A 26,758-nucleotide genomic window follows, 5' to 3' on the forward strand; every position below is an offset into this window, starting at 1 on the left:
CCTTCTGCATGATGTTCAGAAAGCTCTCGTCTTCAAACGACAAAGCGGGTTCGTTATCACACGTTTGTCTTGTGAATACGCTTACCCCAAGTTTTTCCTCAGCAGGCATGTTGATGGAGCCATAACTGGACAGGCAAAGGTCTTTGCTCCCCGCCATACGCCAGCTTTTCTTTCACAGATATTTCCTTCTGGCATGGCACCATGAAAGATGGACGTCCATTTGGCAGGACACTAGTCTTATAGACAGCTACAGTAGGCTTGTGTGCCCTGTTGATGCAAACTTCCCCAACTATCACCCATCCCAAATCCAACTGCTGGGCAAAGGGAGCATTGTGGGGGCCGTTAATTTGTTGCCTTACTTTGTGCACACGTATGAGATCTCTTCCCAGTAAGATCAAAATCTGTGCTTCGGGATCTATCTCAGGAATGTAAGGCGCTATGGGCATCAAGTGGGCATGGGAACCCGCAACCTCCGGTGAGGGGATTTCAGACCTGTTGGTCATGATGTCATTACATTCAATGAGTGGAGGCAAGTTTAAGCACACTTCGCCATCTAAAGCCTCAATCTGGAAACCGACTGCCTTTCTCCCTGTCATCTCAGTAGTGCCAGCGCATGTCTTCAGCAAGTATGGGGAAAGGTTGCTACTGATCCCAAAGAGTTGGAAAAACTCAGATTTGGCCAGCGAGCGATTGCTCTGGTCATCAAGGATGACATACATCTTGACTGAGCGCTCTTGTTGTCCTTTTGGAAAAACTCGCACCAGGCAGATCTTAGCGCAAGATCGTTCAAGGAGACCATCTCCACATACTTCAGTGCACTTTGAGGTTACCTCTGTTGTGGAGTTGTGTCGCTGGTCTGTATCTGACACTGATGCAGGAGGCGACACTTCTGGGAGAGTAGTCTCCGGATGAAGAGCAGTGCAGTGCTTATCACTCTCACATTCATTGCACTGTAGGTTCATGTGACATTCCCTCGCAACATGAGTAACTGAGCAGCACCTAAAGCACCGTCTGTGGTCCTTTAATAACTTCTTCCGTTCCATGAGTGGTTTCGCTTTAAAGACCCTACATTTTTCCAGAGGGTGGGGTTTGTTGTGAAGTGGACAGTACTTAGCAAGATCATTTGTGCCTCTCCCATCTGTTTCTTCTCTATGTCTGGAGCTTGGATTAGCTACTGTAGACACATTTGTCTTTCAAACGGCTATGGCAGTTCTCCCACCATCATGATTTGCCATGGGTTTTTCATTTCGATTATAATAACGGCTGCTGTTTGTCAAAACAAAACTGGGATCGTTTCTAGCCTTGGCTTCACTGTTGACAAAATCCACAAAAAAGGCAAATGGGGGAAAACATACCCTATGCTGTTCTTTATACCTTGAACCAGCGGAGAGCCATTTCTCTTGCAGGTTCACTGGCAGCTTTTCGACAATGGGGTTAATGCCTCTTGGAGTATCCAAGTAACTAAGACCTGGTAGATAACCATCTTCCTTGGCTGCCAAAAGCTCCATCAGTAGGTCACTTAATTCCCTTAGTTTTATGTTTTCTCTCAACGTGAGGCGAGGGAAGCAGTCCAGTCGCTTAAAGAGAGCACACTCTATCACTTCTGGGGTTGCATAACATTCTTGAAGTCTCAACCATGACAAATTAAGCGCAGCTTCAGGGTTAGTGATATGAGCAGCACGGATCCTTTTTACATGTTCTGATGATTCCTTGCCAAGCCATTTTACTAGTAGATCTAACTCTTCACTGGCTGTCAGCTCCAAATCCTGAATGGTGCTGACGAAGGATGACTGCCAAGCTCTGTAGCCTTCTGGCTGATCATCAAATTTAGTGAGACCTGCGGTTACTAATTCCCTGCGTGCCAGATACTTTACAAAGTCTAACATGCCTGTAGATGGAGTCTGAGAGTTTTGCTGTATACTGATCCTTTGAGAAGTATCTGAATGCTGTATGTGTGGACTGCGTTCTGAAGATGCCTTACAAAAATAGCGAGGGCTCAATGGAGTGAACTGAGGTGAGAACGGCTGCTGTCCTGTAGTTGGCTGATGCTCACTTAGCTGTGAGTAACCAGGGTTTGTGGATAGAGTGTGATATTCTACGTTGGATTCTGGGAGTTCTTGTTTTGTTGACAGCGATGCTTTCTTAACATAGATGGGACTCAGTGTGGCTTGAGAATCTATGGCAGGTTTAAAACTGATTCGAGCTTGATCTTCGAGGTATGCCTCAGTTTGCTGTTTGATGGACAAAGGTGAGATGCCACTCCTGTTGCTGTGTATATCATCACAGTCTATGCCTGCTGCTGCTTCTAAAACCTCAGCCTCAGCAACAGCAACGGCAGCTGCTTTTTCAAGTTCCAATGCTTCTAGATCTGCCTCAAGAGTAGCCTTTTCTAAATCCAACTTGGCCTTTTGTTTTTTTATTTCGAGCTCCCTCTGTGCAAATGTGGCCCTGGTGCGTGCAGCTTCAGCGATAGCTCTGGCTTTTGCAGCGGCGCTGGCTACTGAATGCTTTGAAGAAGAGGTGCGCTTGGAGCTGGAAACCGATGACACTTTGTCGTCCATTTTGGCATCCATAACTATGCTGGAGAATCCCTCTGACGAATATAGTCTTTCACTGTACTGTTCTCTCTGTATGTTAAACTCCCTGAGTGTGAACATAGATAAACAGCCAGCCAAACTCCTTTTCAAGAGCCAAGAAGGTGAGCGTACTTGCTCCTTTAATGACTCCAAACATAGCAATCATCTTGCACTGACATCATTGAACTGGAGTGAAACTAGAAAAACACATAATACAAAACTCTTAATAAATTGTCATATAAATGGCCTGTATTTAATGTATATAATCAGCAGGTAAATCTATTCAGGCACTTACACAGGAGACTATGAAATAAGTACACTGTAGATATGCAAACTGATATTACTACAAAGAAAAACAAGCAGGTAGTGGGTGAGCGTACACTTGTATCATTAGCTCAGGCGCTACACCCTTTAACTGCACTTCAAAGAAGGTACAAAATAATGTCTCAAAACACCATATTATTAATTGCTTAATACACAAAGAACTGACAGAACTTACGACTATTGCTTTCTGAAGGACTCCTTTGAAGGATTGCTTTGGATTCCACATGAATGATTACACAGGTGTAGCCATGCTTTCCCACTGTTCTCTGCATTTCCTGCTTCCTCTCTATGCGCATGTCAAAATAAAGGCCTTCCTGTCTATCCAGATGAATAAAAGATTCACAATTCTTCAATGTATAACAATAGAAATACACTTTACACATATTTGTCTCATTAGCATATGAACATATTGAAAACAGAACACTCCAGATAAAGTACTATGTATCTATCTATCTCTCTCTCTCTCTCTCTCTCTCTCTCTCTCTCTCTATATATATATATACATATATATATATATATATATATATATATATATATACATATATATATATATATTTTTTTTTTATTTATTTTTTTTTTTTTGGGGGTATCCATGTTTAATCTGCAGGATGTTTCGTGTTTGTTGTCATCTAATCATATTTGATGGAAGGTTAAATGATCATCAGGTAAAGACAAGGAGGAAGTTTTTGGCCATTACCTTTTCAAGACTTGCTGAGTTGACTGTTTAGTGCTATTTTATTATTACCCTACATCTATGGCCAAACTTTTTTTATGTGGCATTATGAAGCGATTAAGCCATGATTTTTATAGATTGTGTACACTTTCCATCATTTTTTTCTTTTTTTTAACATCTCTGCTGAGAAATTCAGTGACCACAAAGAAGTGGGGGCTCTTTCTGAGAAAAGGAAGGTGGACGTTAAGCCTGCATTTAAACAAGATAACATCTTTGACAGCGCCGATATTGTTTAAATGAAGACTGACACACTTGACCACAGGCACAAAAGTAAAAAACGTTCCCATGAACTGAATACTTTCTTAGCCAAACTAGGGCACACCTCAGTAAGTCTCACGAGCTTCACACTATAGATAACCAGAACCAACAAGTCAAATTGACAACTCATAGCAATTAATCTCACTGATCATGCAACCAGTTTTTGTTTGCACCAACATGCACATCGTGGCTGCTTTTTATGTGTAATGTGCTGCAAAATGCGCAAACTCAAAATTTCAAAAAACACCACTGACACCTGCATATGAGGAAGACTTGTGGCTGAGATGAAGCTCTGAGAGTCATCTTGAATCACTCCTGTGTCTTAACTGATTTACCTATAGCTATCTATAGACAATGCTACATCAGCATGCTTGCCTCTGATGTGATGTGGCTTAAATAAACATGGTGATGTTGTGTTATTCACAGCTCTGTGTGTTGTGTGGAAGTGCCCTGTTGTCCCCTCTCCCCTGACTGCAGCAGCCACCTATCTGAGGAGCCAAATTCAAATCAAATTCAAATTCAAATCAAATTCAAATTTTATTTGTCACACACACACAACCATGAACAGTATGGCATAGGGGTGAAATGCTTGTAGCTGTACAATGCCCGACCATTAAATGACAGAAAAAAGTTTTACAGTATTTACAATTTACAGGTTACTACAAAATTTACAAATTAACTTACAAATTTACAGTAAAAAATGTGCAAATAGCAAAAAGAGATTATAAAGATTATAAATTATAGAAAATGTGTGGTGGTGTGTGTGTTAATGTGATGTGTGTGAGAGTCCAGTCCTACACCTGGTTCAGGGCCCGAATAGCCTGGGGGAAGAAGCTCCTCCTCATTCTCTCTGTTTTGGCCTTAAGGGAGCGGAAGCGCTTCCCAGACCTCAACAGTGAGAAGAGTCCATTGTTGGGATGGAAGAGGTCCATCATAATCTTCCTAGCTTTGGACTTGCACCACTTGGTGTAGATGGACAGCAGGTCAGGGAGCTCTGATTGAATGATGTTTTCGGCCGAGCGCACCACTCTTTGCAGATCTCGTCTGTCCTGCTTGGTGCTGTTCCTGAACCAGGTGCTGATGTTTCCCGTCAGGATGCTCTCAGTGGTGCAGGAGTAAATGTTCTTGAGCACCTTCAGGCAGATCGAAGTCTTTAAGTCTTCTGAGGAAGAAGAGACGCTGACGGGCTTTCTTAACCAGGGTGTTGATGTGACAGGACCATGACAGGTCCTGAGTGATGTGGCCACCCAGGTATTGGAAACTGTCCACTCTCTCTACTGGCGTGCCACTGATGACGAGGGGTTTGTAATTCCTCACCTGCTTTGTAGTGAAGTCCACGATCAGCCCCTTAGTCTTGCTGACATTTAGGAGGAGGTTATTCTCCTGGCACCAGGTCTCCAGGTTCCTAATCTCCTCCAGGTAGGCCGTCTTGATGTTGTCGGAGATCAGGCCTACAACAACAGTGTCGTCAGCAAACTTGACAATGGGTCAAGCAGATGGGTTTTTCCTTCTTTTCTTTTTTCCAGCATCTTTTAGTTTGACACTTTTCATTTTGTAATTTGATTCTCTTCATATTGCTGTTTATAACCTGCAGGGTCTTTCTACTGTTTTTCTTGTTCTCCTCTTCTTATCAACTCTGCTGAGAAATTCAAAGTGACCACAAAGAACCGGGGGCTGTTCAGGGGGAACTCCAGGGTGGGGAGATGTTATCTTGTTTAACTGCGCACTGACACACTTGATCATAGAGCACAAAAACATAAAACCCCTCACAGCATGAACGCTGTGGCCACCCAAACTAGGACACAGAGCAGTGAGAGCTCTCACCAGGTTCAGGCTCCAGAAAACAAGTTTGAACAACAGGAACTAGCTGCAGCTGTGGCTTTACATGTACAGTAAAGACCTCACTATGATTAACTGAATATGATTTATTCTAATAAAGAAAATCTTAGTATCAACAATGTATTGGCTGCCTTGGTTTATGATCGCCTAACTTTGCAATCCATCCAATCCTCTATGAAGCCCCACAATGTCTCACCCTCCACTTTTGGTATTTTCCATCCTCTAATGGGAGCTGAATCGTTCTCAGGCAGCTGTGACGGTCCCCTTAGACCATGGAGAAGGAGAGGGAGAAGAGCAGGCATTCAGGTGATGCTCAGATTTCTTTGACGGCGGGGTTTGGCTAGTAAACGACGCTGAACTTGCCTTGTCTCCTGTGCTCAGAGAAGCTCCATGGAGTGGGGCTTGTTTTCCACATCCCTGCTGCTTGGATATGTTGGTCCCAGCTTTTTGAGACCCAGCTGCCTCAGGAAGGTTTATCCAGACTCTCCTGCAGGCTAACTTTTTATTCCCTCGGTGAGTGGCCTCAATGAGCATGATGGCTCAAACCTTGAGTATTTGTGTCCTTTAAATCAAGTCTCTGCAAATAATGAGGCTCAGTCTCTGACTAATAAATCATTCTTGTTGAATAATTTTATATTATCTAACTTATACTATTTGCCACTCTGCCCAGATGGCTATTCTTTCATTACCCAGCCTGGGGTATCTGGTTGGGGTGGTGGTCTTGTTATGGCTTTCCAGGACCATTTCTCCTGCTGCTCTATGAAATTTGGACATTTTCTGTCTTTTCAGCTATAGCTGGTTAAAGCCAAAAACAAGGATCTTTCCTACTGTGCTTTGGTATATCGTCCACCTGTCTCAAATAGGTTGTTTTTATCAAAGTTCAGCAACTTCTTATTCTCTACTATGTAACTGTTTAGGCTGCTTATAGTTGGGGATTTTAATATACATTTTAATGATGAATCCAACCTCTTCACCAGACACTAGTAATGATGCAGGAAAATGTTCTGTTCTGCTTTTGTTGGACCTCACGTCGGCTTTCGACACAGTTGACCACCATATTCTGCTTGAAAAGCTAAAACATTGGGTTGGGGTAACCTGACGGTACCAAGTGCCAGTGAGAGTTGTGACTGCAGTATGTGTAAAATCAACATTGAATGACACAGGTAATATAATCTGAGAGTACAGAGTCACAAATCTCCAAGTTAGTGACAGATAGACCGTATGACAGAATAGGATCCAGTGTGTGTCCGTGTTCATGTGTAGAGCCAGACATGGACTGTACCAAGTTAAAAGAGTCAATAAGGCTCAAAAAGTCCTTCACCAGTGGTTTATCCAGACAACACGCATGTATATTAAAATCTCTATCAATAAAATGATGAACATGATCATAGTTGAGCATAATCCCAGCTAAAAACATCAGTTATACAATTCAGGTATGCATGTCAGTTCACCATGTTTAAGTTTTTTTTCATGTTTTAGTTTTAGTTCAGTTCAGTTTAGGTTATTGTTTAGTTTCACCCTTTGTTTGTACCTTGTTTCCTAACCTTAATAAACGGCTTGTTTTTTGTTAATCCACGTCACTTTCAGTTTTTGGTCTGCGTTTGAGTCCTCTTTTGCAAACACATACAGTCTGCCTCAGCCAGATTGTGACAACTGATAAAAGTTCAGACAGAGCACTGGACTCATCAACCAGCCACGTCTCAGTCACACTCATAAAATCCAGGTCACGGGAACTGAAAAAGTCCTGAAGTAAAAATATTTTGTTTATAAGTTATCTGGCGTTCACCAGGCCAATCCCGGCAGGAGCTGGAGCATGAGGTTCAGAAAGTCCAGAAACCCGACACAGTGATGTCAGGTTTCGACAATGTTCACGGTGGAGGTTTAGCCTGGGAGGGCATGGGCAGCAAGGCCGAGGAGCATCATCAAAACCAACCACAGGCACCAAACAGGCATCAACATGATCCAGGAAACGCCGAGACACAAACAATCATGGGAACATTCAATGCACCAGTTGGAAAACCGCAGAAGAATTCTTTAGGGAAACCTTCAGCTTTAACAGGTGACCGCTTAGTTTACCCTGACGACAATGACGCTGTTGCCGGGAAGGCAGTATGGGAACCCGGTATAGGTAACCAGGGCTTTCCGATACAACTGGGGACATGGGTTGCTTCCCACCAGCTCCAAACAACAGAATATTTTGGACCAAACTGTCTGGCGACCTCAGCAGAGACTTTGTTTTGTGAATGACGCAAGTCAAATTATATAAACAGAAACTTGGGAGTTATAGATGAGCAGCTACACACACCGGTGCCATCTTGGTTTGAGTCAGAGAGCCTTAGTGCAGCAGAGACAATGAGCATGCAGCTTCTTGAAAACTGACTTCATTTTGTATTAAGTAGGATGCAAAGCAAATGAGGAGTGTCTACTTAAAGATGGTTGTTCATAGTGAACTCCTTTTTCAAATCATCTGTCTTTTCTGTCCAAAATGTGAACACTGGGCTCCTCGAAAAAGTGACCTTTGACCGTTAGATGTAGATGTACAGCCGAGTCTTGTCCCATCGAGGTGGCTCTTCTATGTGGTGCCATGCGTTTATTAAGTGGCTGTTTGGTCTCTCCAATTTAGAGGTCTTTGAATTCCTCGCTGCACTGCACAGCAAGTGACTTGCTTCATTTTTCCAACTTGAAGCTTTGTCCTTGTTTTATAATCTGTGACCAAACCTAGCAGGTGACACACAGGTCCTATCCATCTGTTATTTAGACTGGATGTAATAAAACTCTATGCTTATATTACAAACCAAGCCACCCAAGATTGATGATAAGTAGGTGTGTTTTTATGGACTGGCGAATGGGGCATGTTGTATAAATGGCTGGGAGTAATCACCTAGAAAACCACTACATAGTAAAAAGGCCATTTACTATCCGAAACCTCTACTGTATGTTTCAAACTGATAATGTGAGGTGTTCTGTGGTAAATTGGATTAACTGACAGAAGGGCATTAGTTTTTCTTAGATGTTTGACTTCTAAGGTAATCAATGGGGGTTTCTAAATTCATGAGCTGCATCCTCATGAGGCCGCATTTGTAGACCGATTATACGTCACAGCGACGTGACAAAGGCTGTCCAAATTCGCAGACCTCTCCGAATGCAGCCAACTAATGCATCCTCCTTTTCCCCGATTTGAAGGATGGGTCGGGTGTATCCTTCGTGTCCCACCATATCCCAGAATTCATAGTGTGGCACTACAAATTCCAGTTTCCAACAATGGTGGCCGCTACTAAGTTATAATATTAGTCTTATTACACTTTCTGGGTCACAAAATAAACTTTTATTTTTCAGGCAAGAAAGTAGCTGTATAAACTTCAAATATCTGATCAAGGCATCACATATTTGCAAAAGTGCTCCCACATTTTTGGAGACATCTGATACACACCAGCTTGATAGTTAGCCAGGGCGATAACTTGTTTAGGTTTAAGAGAACAAGACTGAGAGACTCTTTGAGGGTTGGCGTTAGATGAAACTAGACAAAAGACATACGCAAAGAAGGAAAGAAAAGGATATGCCAAATATCCTTGGGCAAGATACTAACCCCAAGTTGCTCTCCGATGCATTCATCGGAGTGTGAATGTGTATGAGTGGTAGATACAGAGCACTTAAGATTTCAGATAAAAGTGCTTGTGTGAATGGGTGTGATTGGGTGAATGAAAGTTGTATAAAGCGCTTTGAGTGCTCAGAAAGAGTAGAAAAGCGCTATATAAGAACAAGTCCATTTACCATTTACCATGGCAGCAACATGGTTCAACAAGGTTTGACAAAATTAAAAAAGTGTGTAAGATTGAACATTTGATAGATCATCCATCTTCTCAACTAATTTCTCATCTTTCGGTCTGCAGAGCTGGAGCCCGGTTGTCACTGCTTGAGCAGCGTATTCCAGTGCTGGCTTAACAACAAATACAACACAATAATAATAAGTACACACTCACATCCACACCTCTGGCCAACTTTGAATCCCTGATTAACCTCAAACCAGGGCTGGACTGGGACAAAAAATCGGCCCGGGCATTTTGACTAGAGACCGGCCCACCAGGATAGAGATTGAAAATGTGACGTCATTCAGGGGTAAAACCGCAAAGGATTCTGGGAACTTGAGGCAAGAGGTACTAGCGCACGCAGGCTTTCAATTGAACTCAGTTACACAGCGATAAAAAGAAACCCCAAAAATGGCAAGAAGCTGTTGTATTATTAACTGCAAAAGCCGGTCGCCTGACAGCCACGGGAAGCCAACGGGTAAAGAGATCGTTTTTTTTTTTTTATCGGATTACGTCATTGAAGAGAAATTTTTTAAGCCATGTTTCTGAAGTAAGAGCCGACGGATGGTCTGGATATACCAAATATAACGTCTCAGAACACTCCTGCTCACATGTTAGTCTGCTCCAAGTATTCCCACAAAGGTCAGTGTTTTGTAGTAGTTAATATGTCATTTTTCTTAACATAATTGGTGATATAGGTTACAATCAAGTCTGGCACTGAACAGAAATTGTTGCTCTATGCTCCTTTATTTATTGTGCATAAATAGTGAATTGTCCTGACACAATATTGCGTTTCGCTTCTGTTATTACCACGGTACACTGACAAAAACATATACTTTTATTCACAGGATAAAACAGTTGTTTTGTATCACTAATTGTCCAGTGCGATTACAACATACAATATTATTGTCACTGCTACATTTCTGTAATGCGTACCAGAAATTATTTCCACTACTAATTAATTACCGTTGAGCTCAAAGGTTATATTAATAAACGGTTAACGAATGTGTATTTATGACGACGATTTGTGAGACTGGTAAACTTACCTTTGTTCTACGATGGTCTTTCGTTCTACACGGTGCATTTCAAGGTCCTGTACCCATCCGTCGGTAAACTGTACCTGGGCTTGTTGCAGTGACCTGAAGTTACTAAACTTCATGAGTGTTTGCACTCACTCCAAGAACCGTATAATTATAAATCTGAGCGTGGTGAAAGTTGGGCAGCAGGCTAACGTCTTTTGTCCACTCTGTGTGCTGGTAAGGGTCTGACCCTTTCACTCCTTTGATTTTTTCCTCGTATCTTTTCTTTGCCTTTTCGTCGAGTCTGTCTTTGTACGGTCCGGCATTGTTCTCCTTAGTTTTGTACATTCCTTTTTTGTGCGGCAAAGAAAAACCAAGAAGGTATTGGAACCGGAGAATGAACGTTTTGCGGTGCTGCAAATGCTTGCATTTGATGCGGTACTTGGATTGTTTTGCCTCGAGTTCCCGGCATGCAATGCGCGAAAGTCACGTGATCTGTCAATCGCTAGAAAAACCTTAAATTAAGACCAAGAACACTAGAGGTGAGACATGATCATTAATTAATATTAAAATTAATAAATGACAGATTTAGTGATATTTTCATAAACACCTCCTTTCCTTTTTTTGTTCTCCATTTTCTTTAGTTCGTCTATAAGATTGCTAAACAAGGGGGCGGGTGCATCCGGCCTCCTCGGCTGTAATTGGTCCAGCCCAGAGTCGATCATGACCAATTGGCCAATCCAACACCTTTCATTATATATACCCTTCCAAAAAAAAAAAAAAGTCCATCGGCCCATAAAAACAAAAAATCGCCAGCGGCCCACCGGGCAAATGCCCGGTATGCCCGATGGCCAGTCCAGCTCTGCCTCAAACAATAAGTGAACGTGTTTTAACCAAGTCTTCTATTTGAAGAAACAGATTTTAAACATTCTCTGCTTCTTTTTATCTAAAAACCTTTTTAAACAATCATTGTTGTTACTGGAGGTGCACTGACTGCACTGTGGAGTTATACAGAAAAATGTGCACTAATTATAAATATTACTGTTACACTGTACATATTTGTGTGGTTAAATAATGAGTGAATGATTTGAGCTTTTCACTGCCTGCTGTGTTTCCTCGACTCCTGAGCAAAGATAAAGAGTCATTTCAGACCTGCAGTTGGTCCTCGTGGTGTTTTGAACTTGAATTCAGCCTGATTTGTTTTTCATGTCTTCTCCTCCATCATCAGTTATCAGGAGAGCAGACAGTCAAAGTACAAGAATTCAAACAAACACAGAGATTCTACTTACAGAGCAGACACAGCACAGATGTTTCCTTCATCGTCCTTCTCACTCATTTCAGCTTTTTTTCATTTCTCTCACTGACACCAAGTAAAGCCCGCCCTCTTCCTCTGATCAGGAGTTTTTTTGTTCTCCTTCCTATTCTAGACAGCACTGGAGCACTTTTTTCACTGTGTAGAGATACAATTGATGAAACTATTTAATATTATTGAACAAACAAATCAGGCTGAATTCATGAGGTATTTGTGAAACTAACAACAGGTATACTAGAGGGGCAAAAATGAAACAACCCCTGAAAACAGGAATGGATTTACAAAAGTTTTTCCCTCCACAACTGTTGTGACAGTTTTTTCATTAGTTTTGCATTTGGCTGTGTTCAGTTTCATGATTGGTAGCATAAGGTGACACCTGGACTCTACAGAGGTTGCACAGATAGTCCAACTCTTCCAGGATGGCACATTGATTCATGCACCCTATCGAAGATACCGTAGCCCCTGTTTGCTCTCCCCCAGCAGATTATCATGAGCAGCAGTTCAAACGTTACCAAAGTCCATTAGTTCTCGACATTTCATAGCTTTATCACAGTTTCATGGGTTTTTCTCAGTCTGTTTTCCAGTTTAGTTGTCTTGCCTGCACTCGTCTCAGCTTTTGTTTTGCCTTTTGTCATCAGCCATAATAAAGGCTCGCCTTTTGTGGAGTCATGTCACGTCTCCTTACTCTATGTCTGCTCTTGGGCCCTGCTCTAACTAACACACCAGCACACTGCGCTGTGACAGCAACTCATTTAGTTGAATGACCTGGTAGATTAGTACTTGTAGTCTCTAAAAATAACTATAACAGATAGTACTGCAGTTTTAGGGTGGACCCTAGTTATCAAATCTGAGGCAAATGCTCAATCATGTTGAATAGAATTTTCCAAAGTAAGTTCAAGCATAACTTCTAGAAAAGCAGATGAGAGGAGAAACGTCCACTTTTTGCTTTCAAGTTCCTTTTGCTGTTTTCATCAAGCTCTCGCCATTTCTCTCCCTCTCTAGCCTCCTCTCATCCTTTCTGATTTTCCCAAAAGTTAAATATAACAAACTGAATTTAAAGACAAATAAAAGGCATAAACTGATCTGTATTAATTCATAGTGATTTTCAAATACAATCTAGCCTAACATTTCTGGGATTATTTAGAGAATAAATAAGCAGAAATTTTATATGTGACACTAACGTCTCTGCATTATCAGAAAAGATTGCACTTTGGCTTGCTATTTTCTCAAGCAAAATGTATTTCAAAGCTGGACAGATTTGTGTCTTTAAATTAGCTCTATGCTTTCTTTCTGGTAGAGCAACAAGCAAAAAAAGACAAGTCTCACTGTCCTGAAATATTTAAGCCTCTGTGTGAGTGCGCTGTAACAGCATAATACCAATAACTGGACTCTTAAACGTAGAAGAAAGTGCCTTGTGTGAATGGGTGAATGTACAAGTTGTGTGAAGCACTTTGAGTGCTCAGAGTGGAAAAGTGCTATACAAGAACCAGTCCATTAATCACTTATCATTTACACATTTCAAACCTATCCTGTAGCATGTTAGTAGAGTTGGCAAAATGTAACATTAGAAGAAAATGTTGTAAATAATGTATTATTACTACCATTACTAGTTATTTTTAGAGGTTCTGTAATCATATTTAGGGGTACTTGAGTTTAGACCCCACAAAGTCTCTAAACTCACCTCAGACTTTTTGTTCATTCAGCAGATACATCAGAGAGAGATGAGTTTTTCTGTTTGTCAGCTGTTTGTGTGGAGTTGTTCTTTACATTCAACTTAAATCAACCTGAGTGTCATTTCTCTTTAGTTCTGATCTCACTGCTGAGCTGCACAAACAACCAAGGTCAGTAACCTTCTTCTGTCACAGTTTAAACCTGATACATGTTCACCTGGGATGAGTCCAACTTGTGGCCCTTTGCTGCATGTCTTTCCCCTTCTCTCTGACCCTGCTTTCCTGTCCTCTTTTCTATTAAATAAAGCTGAAAAAGGCCAAAAATACACGCAATTTATCATTTTTGACAAAAGCAAAGAGATCATCAAAATTTCATTTTAACCCTCACAGCTCGTCTGACTGTGAGTCCCAGCAGCTCTCAGTTCTTTGAAGGAGCCTCTGTGTCTCTGAGCTGTGAGGAGGACGACAGCTCTGCTGGATGGACTCTGAGGAGGAACACAAGCAAACAACAGAGGACTCAGTGTGGAGATGGGTGGGGAAGATTACACGGTTCTTCTTGTAACATCGGTATGATGATGGATCATGACAGTGGAGTTTACTGGTGTGAGTCCAGAGAGGGTCCCATCAGTAACATGGTTAACCTGACAGTCACTGGTAAGCTGAGTGTGTGGAGTTAGTGTTGATGAAGCTGTGTGTAAATGGATGAAATGCTGTAGTTTGTCTCTGTGTTGAGGTGGATCAGTGATCCTGCAGAGTCCTGTCCTCCCTGTGATGGAGGGAGATGACGTCACTCTGCTCTGTAAAACAAAGACCACTCCCTCCAACCTCCCAGCAGCTTTCTATAAAGATGGCTCCCTCATCAGGAAGCAGCCTACAGGTCACATGACCATCCAGCATGTTTCCAGGTCTGATGAAGGCCTCTACAAGTGTGACATCAGCGGTCATGGAGAGTCTCCATCCAGCTGGATCACTGTCACAGGTGACACACTCACCTGTCTGTGTTTCTGCAGCTTTCAACATTCACAATGTGACGACAACTTAATGACTGTGTTTGCTTTATTTTAGACAAACACACCACCACACCTCCACCTACATCCATACCTCCACCTACATCCACCTCTCCTCCTGTTATCTCCGTGTTGTCATTTGTTGGGTCAGTTTGTGTTGTGGTTCTACTGGTGTTACTGGTTCTGCTGGTGAGATGATGTGTTCACAGAACACCTGACGGTGAGACTCAGATTATGCATATACAATGTTCAGTGTGACAATTTGCCTCCATTCTGTGGACATGTTATCATTTGCAAATGTTTGGAAGAGCATTATTTCACCCTCATTTCCAGCTCTCTTATATGTATTTTCTATTTATACATTTATTGTACATTATGATTTATTTCAGCAGATCAAGAACCAGCTGGAGATGACATCACGTATAATGACAGAGGTAGATATTTTTTGCCTTATTCTTTCTGTTAGTTATTCGGATGAGGCCTGAGGGTTAAGAAAGAAATTAGAAAAACTGTGGAAACTATATATATTTTTAAACTGACTGCTACTAATAATAATACAAATAATGCTAGTATCATTTAAATTATTATTTAGTGTTACAGTGCTGTAATATATTAAGGCAGTATTATCATTATTATTATCTCCTCTGAAATTTTGATGTTTAATATCTCTCAAAGCTCTGAGAAATGCCCCACAATTGATAGAACAAATTGTCATACTTTTTTTTCCAGAGGGTTGAATGGTAAAGCATCTTGACACAGCTTGTTGTGATTTGGTGCTATATAAATGAAATTAACGTGATGATACAGTCTTCAGTATTCATATTTTAAACTACATTTTCCTTTCTGTAATCACAACACGACAACTTTATAATTTCAGTAAATTTAATCATGCATCTTTAACTCTGTACTTACTGAGTGTTGTTCACTGTGAGCTGGACTGTGTGTTTGTGGTCTGTGGTTAACTGAAGCTAACAGCTAACAGTCGTCCAGCATCCTGTTTCTGATAGAAAGAAAACACTTCAGCTGCAGGTGTTTCAACACAGAGCTGCTTATTTTTTTTTTTAAAAAGGGAGGAACATGTAGACATCATTTCTCCATTCCTTTAATTGTCCCACAAGGGGATGTAACAGCAAGACACATATACAAACCAACAGTACACAAGACACAGAACAGAAACATACACAATTTGTACATATTTACATCAAGGACAATGGTTACCAAAAACAGAGTATTATACTGTTATTACATTAAATAAAATTAAATACAGATAAGAGGCAAACCCTGGTTATAGTGTGAATCAGTTGATAAAATAGTGCAAGATGCAGCGTTGATGTACAAATCTATGTTTGTTGGGAGTAGTTCTGATTGTACAGTCTGACAGCTGCAGGGAGGAAGGACCTGCGGAAACACTCCTTCATGCATCTAGGATGCAGCAGTCTGTCACTGAAGCAGCTCTGCAGTTCAGCAACATTTACATGCATGGTATGTGAGACTCTGTCCATCAGAGATATTATTTTGGCCAGAGTCCTTCTGTCTCCCACCACCTGCACTGGGTCCAGGGTGCATCCCATAACAGAGCTGGCCTTCCTGATGAGTTTATCCAACCTCTTCCTCTCAGCTGCCGATAAACTGCTGCTCCAACATACAACACTGTAAAAAATGACAGATGCCACCACAGAGTCATAGAAGGTCTTTAAAAGCGCTCCCTGTACTCCAAATGACCTCAGCCACCTCAGCAGGTCGAGTCTGCTCCGACCCATCCTGTAAAGAGCATCAGTGTTGTGGCTCCAGTCCGGTTTATTATTCAGGTGAACACCCAGGTACCTATACGAGTCCACTATCTCAAAGTCCACTCCCTGGATGTTCACCGGTATCAGTGTGGTGGGTCTGCGTCTCCGGAAGTCCACCACCAACTCCTTGGTTTTCCTAGCGTTGATCACCAAGTGGTTCTGCTGACACCAGTCTACAAAGTCCAGAGTCGACTGTCTGTACTCTGAGTCGTCCTCACCTGTGATGAGGCCGACTATGGCAGAGTCGTCAGAGAACTTCTGTAGGTGGCAGCGTGGGGAGTTGATGGAGAAGTCTGCAGTGTAGAGGGTGAAGAGGAACGGTGCCAGCACAGTTCCCTGTGGGGCCCCCTGTACTGCAGACCAGCGTATCAGAGACACAGCCCTGTGACCTCACATACTGTGGACGTTCTGTGAGGTAGTCCAGTATCCACCATGACATGTGGTGGTCCACTCCTGATAGCTCCAGCTTGTCCCTCAGAAGTCGTGGCTGGATGATGTTGAAAGCACTGGAGAAATCAAAGAACATGATCCTCACAGTGCTTCCAGGCTTCTCCAGGTGAGTCAGAGCTTGGTGCAGGAGGTAGGTGATGGCGTCCTCCACCCCGATTGCAGGCTGGCAAGCAAACTGCAGCGGATCCAATGAAGACCTCACCAGGGGGCGCAGATGGTTTAGAACCAACCTCTCGAGGGTCTTCATCAGATGTGATGTCAGAGTTAAATTCTGAACAGCATAAGAACCTAAAAAAGGCAAACAGGAACACTGCTTTGAACTTGCATACATGTAAGTAGTCACTGTTCTTCAGCCAGAGCATGGAAATGCAGCGATATAGGAGTTCCGAAGTTAGTGGCAAATGGTGTGGGGTTGTAAATAGTGTAACCTGGGTTAGTTAAATGGTTGATTAAGGTGAACCTGAGAATTTTGGTGAAGAAATTGTCACCTTGGTATGTCTTTATGGTGGAATTTTAATGCCCAGAAATTGGAAAGAATGCAAAAGATACAAAACTAGACATGGTTGCAATGTCGAATAATGGAATATGGAAGAATGGAAAGGGAAGATAAACAAAATCAGGCAGGTGCATAAATTTGGGGACCACAAAAAAAGAAATGAAATCAATATTTAGAAGATCCACCTTTTGCAGAAATTACAGCCTTTAAACGCTTCCTGTAGGTTCCAATGAGAGGCTGGATTGTGGTTGAAGGTATTTTGGACCATTCCTCTTTACAAAACATCTCTAGTTCATTCAGGTTTGATGGCTTCTGAGCATGGACAGCTCTCTTTAACTCACACCACAGATTTTCAACAATATTCAGGTCTGGGGACTGAGATGGCCGCTCCAGAACGTTGTACTTGTTCCTCTGCATGAATGCCTTAGTGGATTTTGAGCAGTGTTTCGGGTCGTTGTCTTGTTGAAAGATCCAGGCCCGGCGCAGCTTCAGCTTTGCCACTGATTCCTGTACATTGGTCTCCAGAATCTGCTGATACTGAGCGGAATTCATGTGTCCCTCAACTTTGACAAGATTCCCAGTCCCTGCACTGGCCACACAGCCCCACAGCATGATGGAACCACCACCATATTTTACTGTAGGTAGCAGGTGTTTTTCTTGGAATGCTGTGTTCTTTTTCCTCCATGCATAACGCCCCTTGTTATGCCCAAATAACTGAATTTTCATTTCATCAGTCCACAGCACCTTATTCCAGAATGAAGCTGGGTTGTCCAAATGTGCTTTAGCATACCTCAAGTGGCTGTGTTTGTGCTGTGGATGGAGAAAAGGCTTCCTCTGCACTCTTGCATACAGCATCTCCTTGTGTAAAGTGCGCCAAATGGTTGAACGATGCACAGTGACTCCATCTCCTGCAAGATGATGTTGTAGGTCTTTGGTGCTGGTCTGTGGGTTGACTCTGACTGTTCTCACCGTTCGTCGCTTCTGTCTATCCGAGAACAATCTTTTTTGCACTTCTCAGGCAAACCCATATCAAACAACACCACCGTAATGGAAGAACCTATCAGGTTATGGATTACACAAAAAAATGAAGGTTCAAATGTCAAATGAAATTCACGCTAATCATTGTCATAACTGCAACAAGTATGCAGTAACATAACACGAAATAAAATGCATTTCAAAACAGAAAATACAGCACCAGTGTGCTTTTAATCCACGTATTTACTATTCGGTTTAGACACTCTAACAGATCTGGTTCGGTACAAGTTGTCATCAGAGCGTACTTGGCATTCTGTAGGTGTTATCACCTTTTCTGACTGTTTTGTGCCAGGTTGTGGTGGGTCAACTTGAACTTGAACTGTTTCATGTTTGTTGGTTTGTGTTTTATTGGGTTCAGTTTCATCCGGTCATCGAGATGTGTCGGGTTGAGGCTCGCTCACAGGCAGAAGATGTTGTCTGCTGCACCTGTATTCTTTTCCACCCGACTCAACGACATAAGAGCGAGGTTCAGCACATACCTTACTTACAACTCCAATCTTGTCATGTCCTCTCTATTTTTGTAATCTCACAACCTGGTTTGGTGTTAATGGATTGAGCAGCTTGCTGGACTTGTCGTAGTGCTGTTTTTGAATTTTACGCTTTTTTGTGAGTTGAGTTTTGATAGTGGTTGTCACTTTTGCTGTTGGTGTTAGCAGTTTTTTGCACACAGGAAGGGTTGACCGTGTTTGCCTTAGCTGAAATTACATTACCTCAAAGTCGCGCCCCTCTTCCTTTAGATGTTGCTCATCCAGCGTTGCGTGCGAGACAGTGTGTCTGCAATGTAAAGGTGTTTGCCTTTCTTGTACACCAGAGTCAGGTTGAACTTTTGTAATCGTAGCATCATGCGCTGTAGCCGTGCCGGAACTGTGTAGAAAGGTTTGTTTTGGATTGTGACCAGAGGCTGGTGGTCAGTTTCAGTCACCACTGGTTTTCCGTAGATGTAGTCGTAAAATCTGTAACATGCGAACACTTAAAGTTCTTGATGCATATACCACAGGTCTGTTGTCCTGAAGGCATGCAGCCCCTAGACCATGCTGGGAAGCATCACATGTGAGAGTCACTGGCTTGTGCATGTCATAATATTGAAGTACTGGTGGGCCAGTGAGGCATGCTTTTATGTTGAAAGCATCCTGCTGATGTTGAGTCCAGCTCCACACCACATCCTTGTGAAGCAACTGATGAAGTGGTGCTGACAGTTCACTTAAGTTTGGGATGAACTTTCCCAGGTAATTGATCATTCCCAGGAAACGTTGGAGAGACGTCTTGTCCTCTGGTGATGGCATTTCATTGATCGCGGAGATTTTAGTTGGATCTGCTTTTAGTCCTTCGTCAGTGAATATGTGTCCCACGTAGCTCACTTCTTTAAGGCTGAACTTGCACTTGTTTGGATTCAGTTTGAGTTTTACTTGTCTGGCCCGCTCCAAAACTTTTTTAAAATTTTTGTCATGCTCCTGTATTCCTTTGCCTCCCACTAGGATGTCGTCCACAATCACTGTGCATGGATATCCCATGAATATCTGTTCCATGGCTCTCTGGAAGATTTCAGAAGGGGCGTTGATGCTAAAGGGCACCCTCAGGAATTTGAATCTGCCGAAAGGTGTTGCAAATGTAGTGAGAAGAGATGAGGCAGTATCTAGTTTGATTTGCCAGAAGGAGCTCTTTGCATCCAGTGTCTACTTTTAGTTTGAGGGTAGAGCAGGGCGATATGACCAAAAATATTTATCACGATATACATTTGAAAATTTGTGATAACAATATAACTGATGATATAATTGACACTAGACAATATACTTTACAACTCCACAATTTTATTAGTGAAAAAAAAATCAATGTATTTTCACTTAAACAAGCAGCTGTTTTTTTTGCATTTAAGTTATATAAAAATGTAACGGTGCAAATGCAAATTCCTTGCTGACAGTTTAACCTAAAGGCATTTCCAGTGGACATTGGCCAACATATCTTCAGCATAACAGTGTATAATATCCACAAAACTTAAAAAGAGCTTATACACACGCAATACCGTAATATTATGTTGAAGCACAGTACTACGTACTGTGTCGTACTAAAACATCAGTCAGTAAACACAACCAGAATTCAAACATAAGGCACACGGGATTATAAGAGGCAGTGTCGATTTTCAGAAAAATCAATGGATTGATTTTAAGTGGCCTGATTGATTTTCAAAAAAAACCCCAATAATAACGACGGCCCGCTAGCATGCTCTACCAAAAATAGTGCTTTGTTGTGTATCTGACGGACGAAAGCTAAACCAGTTCCACACCACTGATGTTGCAGCATTTTTACAAACCAATTCTGGTTCATCCGTTTCATTCAACAATCTGCTTTCACCCTTCTCATTCTCCGTCGCCGCCGTGCCTTTTTCGCCATGTGCGTATGAAAACAAAGGCACTGCGCATGCACGTTTTAACCATATTGTATCGCGATATTTCATTTTCTTGTCGTTGCCCAACATTACCAGTATTACCGTGACCGGTATGATATGACCCAGCCCTAATAGGTACTGCGCTACAGTGGTTTGTGTCATATCTATCTAATAGATTCAAATTTGTGCATGTAAATGGAGAGTCCTCTCCACACACTAAGGTCAATTATAGTGTTCCACGGGATTCAGTGCTATGACCTATTCTGTTCACATTATGCTTCCCCTAGACAGTATCATTATCAAGACACAGCATACATTTTCAGCTCTGCAGATGACACCCAGCTCTATCTGTCCATGAAGTCAGATAGCACACCAATTAGTTAAACTGCAGGAATGTCTTAAAGACATAAAGACCTGGATGGCCGCTAACTTTCTGCTTCTTAATTCCGATAAAACTGAGGTTATTGTATTTATCCCTGAAAATCTTAGAAATATGGTATCTAACCAGACTCTTACTCTGGATGGCATTACCTTGGCCTCCAGTAACACTGTTGGGAACCTTGGACTCATTATTGACCAAGACATGTCCTTCAACACACATATTAAACAAATATGTAAGACTGCTTTCTTCCATTTGCACAGCATTTCTAAAATTAGAAACATCCTGTCTCAGAGTGATGCTGAGAAACTAGTTTATTACTTCCAGGCTGGACTACTGTAATTCATTATTACCAGGATGTCCTAAAACTCCCTGAAAAGCCTTCAGTTAATCAATAATGCTGCAGCAAGAATAGTGTTCCAGTTTGGATTCGGGAGACAGACACTATCTCTACTTTCAAGATTAGGCTTAAAACTTTCCTCTTTGCGAAAGCATATAGTTAGGGCTGGACCAGGTGACCCTGAATCCTCCCTTAGTTATGCTGGAATAGATGTAGGCTGCCAGGGATTCCCATGATGCATTGAATTTTTCCTTTCCAGTCACCTTTCTCAGTCACTATGTGTTATTAGACCTCTCTGCATTGAATCATATCTGTTATTAATCTCTGTCTCTCCGCCACAGCATGTCTTTATCCTGTTTTTCTTCTCTCACCCCAACCGGTCACAGCAGATGGCCGCCCCTCCCTGAGCCTGGTTCTGCCTTAGGTTTCTTCCTGTTAAAAGGGAGTTTTTCCTTCTCACTGTCGCCAAAGTGCTTGCTCATAGGGGGTCATATCATTCTTGGGTTTTTCTCCGTATCTATTATTGTATCATCTACTGTACATTATAAAGCGCCTTGAGGCGAATGCTGTTTGATATGGCGCTATATAAATAAAATTGAATTGAATAGTCAACACCTTTTGACTTCCTTTTGAAAGGAGGTCCTGTTTCTGTTCTCACTTCTGGCAAATCTGACATCTGTTGGACATTTGTAGCCTTTCTGTATCTTCTACACTTAATATGTATGAAGAAACAACACTAAAGTCCATATGCTATTTGTACGCAATTCGTTCATTGTACATCCAACACTCAACCAGTTTCACAAAACTTAGCAAGCAGTTTGCTAACTGTAGCATAGGAGATGGGTGGTCTCGTAGGTGTCTTGCATTGAAATCTGCTGCAATGACCCGGTTACTGCGTTCACCAGATATCAACACAATTTCGATCTGCTCCTCACGTGTTAACCTCTTCGACATGTCAATGGCTGTGAACAAAGGGAAATTGTAAATAACTCATGAAAGAATGAAGTTAGCTTGAAACCAAGCATACCATTGTTTTTCTTGTGACATTACCAAGAAGTTTGATGTGTCACATGGCCCTCTTCCTATTGAAAAAACAAAAGTTTTATCCAAGATGGCCGACTTCTAAATGGCCACCACCCATCTTGAGTAGTTTCCCCCGTCACATATACTAATGTGCCACAAACAGGACTTTAATATCACCAACCATTCCCATGTTATTACAGTGTATCCATATAAATGGCCCACCCTGTAGTTGTATAACGTTGCTGGCTACTAAACCTTGCTATAATAGCAGTGCAACAAAAACATGTTCTTTGTGTCAAGATAAATATGTCTCCTACACGAGATAGAATGCACCTATATAATATTGTCCAAAGAAATGTACAAGCAAGAACATTATAACTGCTAGAACCAACTATTAACCTTTTTCCGTGACTCTTAGGCAGTGATATGTAGGGCAGTCAGTGGCTTTTTCACTTTCAGGTTGTTGTAGGCAATTGATGACTTTCTATCTGTAGTTGCTACTGAGGTTTCACCTTGAAGCTTCATAGGTATTGTTGCCACTGAGGAGCAGAGATGGGCAGTAACGCGTTACTTGTAACGCGTTACTGTAATCTGATTACTTTTTTCAAGTAACGAGTAATGTAAGGGATTACTATTGCAAAAACGGTAATTAGATTACCGTTACTTTCACGTAGGAACGCTGCGTTACTGCGTTACTAAAACCGTGATTTTTTGCGAGAACGTCTCATGACAGTGACGTAAGCGAGTGCGACGTTCGTGACAACAGCTGTGTGCAGATCATAATATATCGAGTGCGGGACAGAGTGTAGCATGCAGCGTTTAAAGCGTGGAAGTACTGACCTTATTTTGAGTTTGATTCCATAAAAAGTGACAAAAACATTAGTGTCCGTTGTGCGTGGGAAGAAAACTTCTTTTTACAGCGAAAAAACCCCCTAAACGTCCAAGCAAGCACCGAGTGTACTACGACGTAATGTGAAATTCACAGAGAAACTCGCGGATTCTTCCACTGACCGCTGCGGCACACCTGCACCAGGGTAAACCTCCTCCGCCTACCCCAGTCCTGCTTTACAGGTGAAAATAGAGCAACAGGACCGCTAGTCTTTGATTTTATTTATTTTCTGCTGTGTTTTACTTGCATCTATTTGAAAGAGTGAGTGTAAACACAAAAAAATATTTTATTTTATGTGCTGGAATGTGCAGAAAATAGGTTTAAATGTTAAACAAATTTCTTCCAGTCAGAGAATGTTGCATATAATTTAATTTTTGCTTGATGCATAAAGTTAAAAGATTAAAACTAATAAAACAAGTTTTAAAAAGAGACTTTTCCATTTGATTACATTTTGTATGATGGATTATGCAGAAAAAGTAGAATTGGGCTGAAAGATCTATCACTTTATCACCTATTCAGGTTGTAAATCGTGTTTTTAAAAAGTAACTAAGTAACTAAGTAACTAAGTAATTGATTACTTTTGAAAATAAGTAATCAGTAAAGTAACGGGATTACTTTTTGGGGGAAGTAATCAGTAATTAGTAACTGATTACTTTTTTCAAGTAACTTGACCAACACTGCTGAGGAGCGTAGCAATGTTTATTTGCTGTGTTTCTTTTTGTCAGGGATAAAATACATATACTTTTTGTGTCCCAGCTAAGTAACAGGAGCAGAAGAAGCACAAATTCAGCCATTTGGACTCAGCTCAGCCACTACAGAGGAAACAATGACTTCAACACAAAAGGTGAGAAAACTATCACAGTTACACTGTTATTGAAACTGTGTGCACAGTTGGTTGGTTTTTAAAACACCGGTTAACAGCAGCCTTATCTTTTCCATCCTGGGCTCCTCCGTATATACAGAATCTACATTCAAAATCAAAAACCACAGAAGTTACAAGAAAATACAAACATGATATTTTATCAGCACACATTGAAACAACAATATCAGTTGAACTTGCAATTTCTTTTTTATGAGTAAAAGATTTTCTCCGCTGATCAATATTTTTCATTACAACTCCCATTGTGTCACATCATTGTAATGTGACACTATCACCAGAAGGTGGTGGAAACACACCAACAATGTGTATGTTGTCACATTAAATTCCACTGACAGAGGGAGTTTCAGTTTGTTCCATGACTGCATTTCACTCACTGCCTCCGTTTGTATCTCTATCACTGCAGGACCAACATGAGGCGAAAAGTCAGCGCTCTCAGGAGGCCGACAAACCTCACAGAAGAAAGGGAGAAAGAACATACAGCTGTGATGAGTGTGGGAAGGATTTTACCCGGGCTGGAGAATTAAAAAGACACCAACTCTTCCACAGTGGAGTTAAAGCGTACAGCTGTGACTTGTGTTGCAAGTCTTTTACCCTGGCTCAAAGCTTAAAGACACACCAACTCATCCACAGTGGAGTTAAACCTTACAGCTGTGACTTGTGTGGAAAGTCTTTTACCCTGGCTGACAGCTTAAAAACACACCAACTCATCCACACTGGAGTTAAAGCATTCAGCTGCAACTTGTGTGGAAAGTCTTTTACCCATCGTCAAGGCTTAAAATCACACCATATCATCCACAGTGGAGTTAAAGCACACAGCTGTGAGTTGTGTGGTAAGGCTTTTGCTCAAAATAGCGACTTACAGAGGCATCTAGTTACTCACTCTGGAATTAAAGCGTACAGCTGCGACTTTTGTGGGAAAAGTTTCAGTGAAAAAAAGTACCGAAATATTCACCTACGGATTCACACTGGAAATGATGTTTACTGCTGTGATCAGTGTGGGAAACCATTTACAACAGATGCACAGTTACAGACGCACATGTTTAGCCACACTGAGGAGAGACCACACAAATGTGACCTGTGTGAGAAGACTTTTAAATCTCCACATCACCTGAAAAAACACCGACAGATCCACACCAGAAAATAACTCTGCAAGTGCAGTTACTGTGAGGATGTATTGATTTTTATCTTGTAATTGTAACTCGAGTGTTTGGAACAAGTCTGATCAGTAAACTTATGGAATTATAGTGAATGAACTGTTTGGAAATGAAAGAGGCATTTTCGCCCATTAAGCTGAGTGTTATAATGTAAACAGTTAAATGTAATTTGATATTGGCAGAGATAACTTATACTGTCTTTGCTTAGAAGTAGAGCGACGCAGATGGATCCAGTTCTCAGCCCTGTCGTCACTGTCGTGGTGGGAAAGTGTTTCTCTGTGACCTTTGGGAAAACCTCCAATCATCAACGGGACCTTAAACCACATCAACGTAGACACACTGGAGACAAAATGAACTACTGCAAAGAATGTGGGAGAGGCTTCCACACACCAAGTACATTAAAATACATGAACTCTTCCACAGTGGGGTCAAAAAGTACATCTGTGACCAGTGTGGGTCATCCTTCACCACTGCACGTGAGTTTAAAGAAAAAGCAATAAGCGAATCCACACAGGAGAGACACCATACAAGTGCAGACACTGTGACAAAAGCTTCTCACAATCAGGTCATCGTAACAAACATGAATGTACACACATGGAAGTGAACTTCAGCTGTGACCAGTGTGACAAGAGCTTCAGGAATGTCAGTTCATACTCCGAACACAAACGATCCCACGCTGTATTGATATACCGTTATTAGTCCCACAAGGAGAAATTTCATGTTAAGGCTGCCGACCTATTGCACGCAATGGCGGCGCCATCTTACCCTTTCGACCATACATACATTACACAAACATCACATGGGGAAGACAGGTCAGATGGGTATAACATGGAAAAGCACAACACGAGGAAAGATAAGGAGAAAAAAATAACACCCCCCCCCCCCCGCCAGACTGAGCTCCAACAGGGAGATCAGTTTGAGAACAGAAAAAAACCCACCTCTGCACATAGCACATGAAAAAACTCTTAATACACCAAAGAAACACATGACAAGCAACAGGGATGGGTAAAGGGTGAGAGACAGCCAATGTAGACAGTACATCCGGGCCTGCAGCCTATGAGCTGGTCTCCTTGATCCACCGTCAGCATCGGAAGGGAATAAGCGTCGAAGGCGTTTGGAGGGGGGATGAGTGTATGTCTGCATGTATATATGTCTGTGTGCGTGTGTGTGTGTATGTCCAGAGTTCAGCTGAAACAGTGTCCTTCGCCCTGCCAGGCTAAGTAAATAGTCTTCCAGCCAACCCAGGTGGCCTTGCATAGAGTGGGAAGGAACAGTCTCAACACAGTCGTTATCAGGGTGTTTTATTCAGCTCCAGCCTTGAGACCGCAGCTGGCGCCGAAGGGGTCTCCACATGAAATGATGATGGTTTTTACTTTAGTGCGAACAACTCACAAG

The 26,758-nt window shown here is 41.8% G+C and overlaps 1 protein-coding gene across 1 annotated transcript; it reads right to left on the bottom strand.

The window, feature by feature from the left end:
- Positions 1-1,193: 1,193 nt before the first annotated feature.
- On the bottom strand, positions 1,194-3,198 carry LOC112845998 (uncharacterized). Its single transcript, XM_025905182.1, has 2 exons — positions 3,076-3,198; positions 1,194-2,773 (listed from the first exon to the last, which is right to left on the bottom strand). The coding sequence occupies exon 2, from the start codon at positions 2,655-2,657 to the stop codon at positions 1,194-1,196; it is 1,464 nt and encodes a 487-aa protein (XP_025760967.1). The 5' UTR covers positions 2,658-2,773; positions 3,076-3,198.
- Between the last annotated feature and the right edge of the window lie 23,560 nt (positions 3,199-26,758).

This window comes from Oreochromis niloticus, linkage group LG3 (genome assembly GCF_001858045.2).
Source record: "Oreochromis niloticus isolate F11D_XX linkage group LG3, O_niloticus_UMD_NMBU, whole genome shotgun sequence".
Lineage (NCBI taxonomy): Eukaryota > Metazoa > Chordata > Actinopteri > Cichliformes > Cichlidae > Oreochromis > Oreochromis niloticus.